This window comes from Merops nubicus, unplaced genomic scaffold (genome assembly GCF_000691845.1).
Source record: "Merops nubicus isolate BGI_N331 unplaced genomic scaffold, ASM69184v1 scaffold2574, whole genome shotgun sequence".
NCBI classification, from domain to species: domain Eukaryota; kingdom Metazoa; phylum Chordata; class Aves; order Coraciiformes; family Meropidae; genus Merops; species Merops nubicus.
Window position 1 is genome coordinate 600 of NW_008603418.1, and position 9,064 is coordinate 9,663.

A 9,064-nucleotide genomic window follows, 5' to 3' on the forward strand; every position below is an offset into this window, starting at 1 on the left:
TTTGTTTGCTTTTTGTGAAGCAAGAAAGCTTGGCTAGTTTGAACAGTTTGATAGAACACCTTGGCTGTTCTGTCAAGGCAGATTTGCAACCTGGGCACTAAAACAACAAAACTAGCAGGTCAGCAACAAGTGGGAGCTTTCTTTTTAAGAAAAGGGAGAGAAAAGCAAGAGGCAGAAACTCACTAGAAAAAAAAAAATTTAATGTTTAACAACCAGACATTTAGATTTCATTCTGATATTCTAAATCCTTTTCCCAACAGTGAGAGCTGTACCTGAGGACACAGGACATTCTATTGGTTTACTTGAAAAGAATCGTGTTTATGGCAACACCAAACATGAAGGCAAGAGTGTCTCTCTCTCTATATATATATATATTTATTTTTAGGCCTTAGTGCACTTTAAACTTTAGAGTTTTAAGCACAGCAATCATTACATAGACAACACATGGAAGTGACACAACCAAACTTAGCTAAACACAGTGCTGGAGCCTCCAGAACACGATCCAGATAACAGAGGGCAGTGACACGGGTGGGTTTAGAAATACATTTGTCCCATGGTGCTACTCTAAGCACTTACTGAAAATTTAACATCTCAGGGAGTCCCACTCAGCCCCTGGCTCAAACTCTGGTGGTTTCTGTGACCCTGTGACATGATTTGTGTGGACTCGAGTGTCTCCTGTGCCCAGTCAGCACCAACCACCCTTGGACAGTTCCGTGACATTAATAAGAGAAAATTGAGATAAAAGATTAACCTTATGATTTTTGAGGGCAAACATGCACAAATAAATTCTGCAGCACATTGAAATCACCAAAACACTCATTTCAAAAATATATTTACTCAGCATAAGCATTTCACCTCATTTACCTTATCCTCTTGCCTTGCAGTTAACGTGTATGTGAAAGTGTTCACAAACAGCCCATTTCTAGTCTGTATGGATCTGGCTCATTCTCAAGAGGAAGTAATAGACCCCAAGTATCTGTGGATTGGTCCAGATGGAAAAAATTTAGAAGGTTAGTCACTTTGCTCAGACTACAAAGGATTTCCACTCTGCCTGAGCCCATTTTTCCCCAGTCACTAACAGAACAGGCTTTGTACAGGCTTTTCTCACAAACTTTGAGACAGCCTCTGCCTCAGGGGGTGGGAGGCAATCAGGAAAATATGCTGAGATAGAGAAATAGTTTCTGTTTTCTCTTTAGAAGGGGAAAAGTCAGCCACAAATGGCTAAGAAGATTACTGTATGTGAAATCACATATTTTCCTTCTTTCTATTGATGCTACTCTGCAGTGGGGTGGTGGCTCCAAATAGTCACTCAGTCCTCAGTCATATTTTTCCACAAGCTCTCACACTTAACTTTTTTTTTTTTTTTCTTATCCCTCTAAAATTTTCAGATGCTTGAGGTAGAAGGAAATTTGAAGTCAGTCCCAAAGGTCATAAATTTCAGACAAACAAATCACTGTCATTATGTACAAGAGCAAGAGCTCATCTTCCAACTTCCTAAAGGAGCAGAGCATCAGAAATGGAACAATTCCAGTGATGGAGTGTTTCCTGTTTCTGTTCTAGGGCAGAGTTATGTGAATCTCACAGAAACAGGAAGGTTTCTGATGGTGATGGGGTTTAAGGAGTCTATGTCTGGAGCCTACACTTGCACCCTCTCTCACAGTATCGTAGAAACTACAACACAAGAAGAAAGAGAAATGGTTGAGCTGTATAAATTCATGGTGTATGGTAAGGCTGCTGATTTAACAGTAAGCTAATGCATGTAGCCTGTGTGGTTTGGGGGAGTTTGTGAAGCAAGGCTTGATAGAAAAAAAAAACACTTTATCCTGGAAATTCTTTAATTTTTACATGCATGCACACTCCTAGTTTTGGGAAGAGTTTTAAATCACTCTTACCAAGAATATACAGCAACCCAAAGAATAAAAGAATCCCTACCCTTAATAAGAACAAAGTGAGCTGCAACAATTCCAGAGATATCCAAGCTCTGAAAAGGGAGCTCACGTCCAAGTGCTGTCTCCAGTGAGACATCACCACGTGGAACCCAACTGGTGCAGAAGGAGCCCTCTGCCCCAGCTGCACACTCCAGCCTTCCTCCACGTTTGCAACCACTGCTAACCAACAAATTCACCCCCAAAAATCACATTCCAGAAACACCAACTTTAATTTTAAAAACCCCTTTGCTCTGACACTACAATCACAGAATGTCTGGGCATAATCCCAGTCCCATTTCAGCTGCACAGCTCCACAGACATCAGTTCTGTGTTATTTTGCTATTTAACCCCTTTCTTTTCCATCTTTGGAAGCAGAGCCTCCTACTATAAGCACATAAATTCCTGTGTACTGCAAACCAACACGTCTCTCACCATTTGAGTCAGCTCTGGCAGGGATCCATGGTTATGTTCTGGGTAATGAGTAACCTTTATTTGTTTGTTTCCTTTGGAATAAGAGCATGTGGTTCAGCTCCAAAGGGCACTGATACAGACGATAAGGTTCAGTGTAAGACTCAAATCTGTGATTCCACCCCAGAATTCTCACACCAGCTCGCCAGCATACAGGGGAGCTGACCACACGTACCGGCTGTTCGCTCGCTTCACCACAACCAGCTGTGAGCTAGCAGCAAACAGCCACTTCTTTGGGGAGCTAAAGAAGATCTTAAATAACACCATCTCTGACCTGACCTGTCACATTGTAGAGCCATCCTACAAATGCCACCTCATCCAGACACCCAACCAAGGTCTCCTGCATGAGCTCTTTGTTAGTTTTCAAGGTAACAGGTCTCGGTGATTCTTTGGGAGGGATCATTTGTTTTTTTTTACAAACAACCTGAGAGTGCTAGAAACAACACATTAAACACATTAAAAAGTCCAGTATACTTCTGAAAGTTGTTTCTCTCCTTTCCTTGGGAGTCCCTGTATTTTTTCTTACTAGCCCACAGATGGAGCTAAAATGCAGTTTATCTGTTGGATTTGGAGCATTGTGCCTCTTACAGCCTTAGCAAGAAATGGTCTGTTCAAGACGTGTGGTTGGACAGGATTGTTGAGAGGAGACACCTGATAAGATACCATGATTATTTTTTTTTTCCTTTTTGTAAAAATGGTCTAACTTCTCATTACTTGATTTTTAATAAGTCTGTGACCTCTGTGGTTTTGCCTGATTCTAGGAAACTGCAGGGGTTGAAAGCAGGAGCCTCACAGTTCCCTTCTGGTCATACTGACGTGGCTGTACCAATGGGTTAAGTGAACCCTGGTTTAGAGATGGTTTATCACTGGGGAAAGGAAGTTATTCATTAACACTGACCACACTCTCCCCTGTATCTGTTCACATCAGACACCAAGAGAGACCATCCAGCAGGTTATGGAACACTTTTGTGGCCATTTTCCCCCTCAGTAAAGTCAAGAAGCATTCAGAACAAACCAAAAAGTTTTAAGTTTTACATTAAACTTCATCCCTATCTGTAACCTCTGTGAGGATCTGGTTCTGTTCTTCCTGTCAGCTTAGCATTTCCCCCCCCATATATTATATTATTGTTTATCCTCTGGCTCTTACTGGAACAAAGGGATTCAAGTAACTGGACAGAAACCACCAGGGCTGAATCTGGTTTCCCCCCCTTTTATCAGTCACTTATTTTCCAGCATTCAAATGGACCCAAAGGAACCATTTCAAAACATGAACCTGACCACAGACAGTGACAAAAATATATAAAAATAAGTTTTAAACCCACCATTTCTTCACAAATTAGAGGCAAAACTCCAGGGTACATTAGGAACAAGTGAGCACCATAAGATACTAAAAGCAACGATGCATTTTCTCTGTCCCTGTGTTCTGAAATGAACCCAGAGAGACCCACTCAAGGTGTCTGAGCCCACCGTGATATGTTCTTCAATATATTCATGTGTCATTTTTCCCCACACCCACAGTCAATCCTTTTGCACCAGGATGGGAAGAAGTTTGCCAGCACGTTCCTTATGATTGTGAAGATGCAACGAACCTGCGAGTGAAGGAGGTTGTGTCAGCTGCCCTTGTCTCTTCTCTGAACATTGAACACCAATCTCTGCCCTAGCATCTGCAGATTTGATGGGTGGTAATCCAGCTTCACCCAGATTTCATGGGATTAATGTCACTGTAAATGGCAATTCGTGGATTTTAAGCAATTTAATTCAGGGTAGAAAGCTGTTTGGAAAAGGCAAATTGATCCAAAGAGTTAAAAGTGTTAGGTACATAATGTCCTTTCTATTTACCTCCAAGAATAAAGGATGATAAACATCAGTATTTTTATTAGGACACTGAGCTCCCAGCCCTCCAAACAAAACCTTTGATTTATGATTTAGTCAACCCAATGCAATTTACAGTAAAACCCCTGTAGCTGACCCCTCAGATCTGTCCTCTGGCTTCTCAGTGTTCCAACATGCTGTCAGATCACACGTGGGTCTGACCCCAGGCCCCTGAAGCCAGGGGACAACTCCCAGCTAAGGTGACAGGTCACTGCAGGGGGGAAGTCAGAACAAGGTATTTACTGACATATTTACAGTCAAGACACAAACAACTGACTGGTTTTTATTCTCCCAATTTCTGAATTTCAGGCAACAGACCGGCTGGACAAGTTTTTCAATGAGCAGGCAGATGCTCTGAGGCACAAGTTCCAAACTCTTCCTACCATCCACTACGTGGACAACAGTTTCTCAGCGACTCGCGTCGACAGCTGTCGCCCAGGTTTTGGGAGAAATGATGTCACCCACAAGGACTGTGCCAACTGCTGTGGTAAAAACAAACCACACCCATGTAAACACACCTTAGTAGCTCTGATCACAGGTTTCTCTGGTAGATACCAGCACCAAGAGCAATTATATTCCCCATTCATCTTCTAAAATGACATTCCTATTGCAGACTGAAAACAAAGTCTGATAGGGACAGAGAAGCAGCAGCAGCATGTGTCAGGGTGTTCATGGGGGTAACTGTGCTTCCAACAGAGCAAGTGGGAGCAATGAAGTGGTTTAGGTCTTCCAGGTCACTGCTGAGTGACTATGCTCAGGATATAGAGCAAATAAATGATTACCTGAATGGTAGAACTGCCAGAGAACACCTGACTCTTAAAAGGTCTTTTGCCAGCAGCACCTACTGCTGGCTCTGGAGCTGGGGGTGTTGAGTGAGGGGCAGGCTCAGGGAGATCCCTCACAGCACAGGGAAGGCTGAGGAAGCATCTGAGGGGCCCAGCCCCAGCTGAAACGCTGCCTGTGTTCTCTTCACAGTGGTTTGTGAGCCTGGAACTTACAGTCCCAGCAACAACGTGACCTGCCAGGTTTGTGCAAGGCCTGGAGTCCAGGAGTATGGAGCAAGATCCTGCCAGTAAACCTGGGACAGGGGCTGGAAACCACAGAGCAGCTGTGACAGCTGTGTGAGCTTTGAGATGTTCTCCTCATTTTCAGCTGCCTGTTCTGGAATCCTGCACTGCCTCTTGAGCAGTCACAAAACATCATCTCTGCACCCTGGATCCTCTGCATTCAGGGGCCACTCAGACTGCAGAAGTGAAGCATTCAGAACTTAAAGTAATTTATGGGGAAAAAAGCAAACTTCTTCCTGTGGTTGTTAGTGCAAAGAGTCTGTTTCTTGGTGGTGACACCAGATATGCCACAGCTTTGTGCTGCAGTTTGCTCAGAGAGTGTAAAGGAGCCATAAACAACTCAGGGAAAGGTGGCAAGTGCTCGTGGTGGAATTATGTGCCATAACAACACATGCCAGAATCTCTGTGAGCAATTTCTAGCAGATATTAATAGAAGTATTAAATCTTTGTGATTTAAAAGTCATTAAATGCCCTTCTCTTTGTCTTTCCCCTGTGTCTTTCTCCATGTCCCAGCCTGTGTAAGGTTTTACATTGCACTGGTTAATAGCCCCCAGCCTGCTCAGGGCTCCCTGTATCACCTCACCCGTGGAGGCTCCAGGACCAGAAATCAGGCCTGTGGGAGGGTTAATAACAAATTCCACAGCCCAGCAGGCAGGAGAATGAAGCACCCAGCTTCCCTGGTTCTTCCCCAGGAAGAAGTGGGCAGAGGAGAGGCTGCAGTGCCTCCTCCACCCGCTTGCTGCTTGCTTCTCCCTCAGCTGCATGAGACCCTCAGAGCAGAGCCCTGCTGGCCCCAGGTGCTGCACAGCAGCTGAGCCTCTTACACCAGCTGGAAATTCCCCTCGAGGTCACCGGATGAGCAACGAGTCACGATACAAATTGCCAAAGCACTGAGATAATGGGAAAATTCTCTTCCCAGAAAGGACTCGCTCCGATCTGCTGTTGAAGGATAGCTGCTGGATCTGCAGCAGTTGGTCATTCTGCTCACACAGCACCACTAGAAAAGACTAATTCACTGCTCTGAAGAGCCCCACTAGCCACGCTGCCCCCTCAGCAGCCCCTCATGGTGCAGAGCAGGGGCTGTGTGAGCCCACTGGGGCAGCCAGCCCGCCGTGGAGCCACCCCAGCTCTGGCTGCTGGAGCTTGGGTTCACTCTGTGAGCTGCCCCAGGCCAGGGGCTGCTCCTTCCAGCCTGGCTTTGTTGGGGGACACCAGAGAACTCTCATCCCCTCTCCCTCATGAGGCACAGCCACCAACCCAGCCCCTTTCCTGCCCCAGTGGCACAACCCCACAATCCCAGTGCCAGGGCCTCCATGCCCTCTGCCCCAGAGAGCCATGCCCAGCTTCCCAGCACAGAGCCATCCCCTTCTCCTTCACACTATGCAGGACTAAGTCAAGCAAAAGAGCAGCTCCCACTCAATAACTACAACTTCTTATGGCATCTAGACATTCCTCAGTGGGTATTCATCCAAAAACCAACCCCACTCAACCCAGTTTCACTCATCCATCCTGACAGGGACACAGCAGGAGACGGCACAGGGACAGACCACGCTCCGAGCTCTTCGGAATCATGACTTATTAAATACTGAGGAGTAAAACGTACTGCACTGAGCAGCTCAGCTGCCTGGGGGCTGATTCCCTGAGCTGCCAACTGGACTCTGAGTGCAGGGCTGGGGCTCATGCTGGTGCAGCAGACGGGCTGGGCAGCACCCCCTGCCTCCCCCAGCCCCTGCCACCACGGAGCGATGCCACACGCATCAGTTATCCCGGGGAAAAAACCACCAAGTGCAACAGCAAGTCACAACTGAACACTTCACTCCCTCCTCCTCCTCCAAACCAGAGGGGTAGGAAGCTCTTGTAGCATCTTGGCTTTTCCAGTGGGCCTTAAAAGGGGAAAAATAGGTCAAATATTTGAGCGTTGCACTGCGGAGGAGTTGGGGTCATTAATTCTGTAGAGAGTCACGAGGAGCTGATGTGAAATGGTTCCACTCTGACCTTTCCTGCGTGAGAGTTCTCCCCGTCCAGGCTGAGCTCCTGCTGCTGGTGACAGCCCCTGGCGCAGCCAAATCTTTTATCAATGACACACCAGCCCCTGCACCCCTCTCCCATCCCTCCCCCGGGCTGCTGAGTCCCTGCCACACTTCAGAGTTCCCAAATCACTCTCACTTCATCTCACCTTTACCTCCCGCAGCTGCAGTAGCTCACCAGAGACCACAAGACCCTTCCTCACCGCTTCAAATCCTCTTTTTTGGCTCTTTTTAGACTTTCCTGATGGAAGCACGAAGCTCTTGGTGCCACAGGGGAGCCCTGGTTGCTCCTGGGAGGCTCAGCCCTTCAGAGCCCCACCTTAACCTGCCCAAACCACACAGGTCCCACCTCACTTTCCACAGAGGACAACACCACCACCACTTTAAGAGTAGTGACAAATTTTCACACATAATAAATCTAAATCTTCCCATCCCCTTTTCCACACAGGCCTCCAGTAGCACAGCCTGTGAGCTAACACCACCCCCATGAGTGGCAACAATCTGCCAACTGGAAACTCATTGCTCTAACATCAGAGCTGCTGTTCCCCAGCCTGGAACAAACCCCTTGAGAGCCACGCACCAAACACACATTAAAGGACTCACCACAGAGCTGCTGGTTGGGGGACAGCATCTGCTGGGGTGATGGTGACACCTTCACTCTGGTGGGAAGGTTGTGACTCCCCACGGCATCTCTATTAATCCATATTCCTCTGAATTTAAGGCACCAGGAGTGGAAAAGGTCACAGAGCTGTGCAGGACACCAGAGAGCAGCCTGGCTGGCAGATTTAGGGAGCAGGGCCCTGGGGTGGGACCAGGTGCCCTGAGATCAGCTCATCCCAGGAACTCATCACACCTGAGAGGGGTGGAGCTGAGCTGAGGAACTGCTGGGTGCAGCCCCAGCTCCTCCAGCCCCTGGGAATTCCCCCAAGGACCTGCTCCAGGAGCCACCTGGGGGGAAAGAGGCTTGAAAACAGAGTGGAGGGTGTCAGTTCTGTCCCCAGGAACCCACAGCTGGCAGGGCAGGGGGGCACGGGGATGTCCCGGGATGCAGCTCTGGGCTTTGGTGTGTCAGGAGGGGTGAGACCCCACATCTGGCAGGAGGCAGGAGCAGGGCTGGGACCCCCAGTGGGACATTGTGCTCGAAGGGCATCAGCTGCTCTGCTGAGCCAAAGCCCGTGCCCGGAGCCGAGGGGCTCGTGCAGGAGGCTGAGTCTGTTTGGCTGCCGCAGCCAATTCCTCCATGGGACCCATCGTTTAGATAAAATTACCCATATTTTCAAGTGCTCTGCTGAACTGGAACCAGGGGGGAAAAAATAAACCAGGAGCTTGTTCTGCTCTCTGGCATCTAAATCCTGGCGTGGAGCGAGGCCGCGGGCGGGGGGATGGACACGAGCAGCAGCCCCAGCCCACGGACACCAACCAGCCCCACGCCTGCCCCCGGGGAGGCAGGAGAAGCCTCTGGAGACACGCGGTATCCAAAAAGGGGCCCTTGCGGGCCCTCCTCGCCCGCCCCCAGCCACAACCTCATCTTACAGTCAGTGACAGGAGAGGTGCCACCTGTGCCCAGCAGTGCCCGGTTTGCACGAGGGACGGGAGGGAGAGTGAACAGCAGGCAGGGAGGGGAGCGTGCAGCCGTTTAAACACCGAGCTCTTAGCCAGGCACACAAGAAGAGCTGCTGTGATTCCCAGCTCTGCTTCGGTT

The 9,064-nt window shown here is 48.3% G+C and overlaps 1 protein-coding gene across 1 annotated transcript; it reads left to right on the plus strand.

Annotated features, from left to right (window-relative positions):
• Nucleotides 1–260: 260 nt before the first annotated feature.
• LOC103771339 (zona pellucida-binding protein 2-like) lies at nt 261–5,344 on the plus strand (the record flags this gene model as incomplete). Its single annotated transcript, XM_008938630.1, has 7 exons — nt 261–341; nt 885–1,010; nt 1,561–1,725; nt 2,546–2,764; nt 3,915–4,000; nt 4,578–4,755; nt 5,244–5,344. Coding segments are annotated over 7 exons (956 nt in total), but the record flags the coding sequence as incomplete, so codon positions are not given.
• Between the last annotated feature and the right edge of the window lie 3,720 nt (nt 5,345–9,064).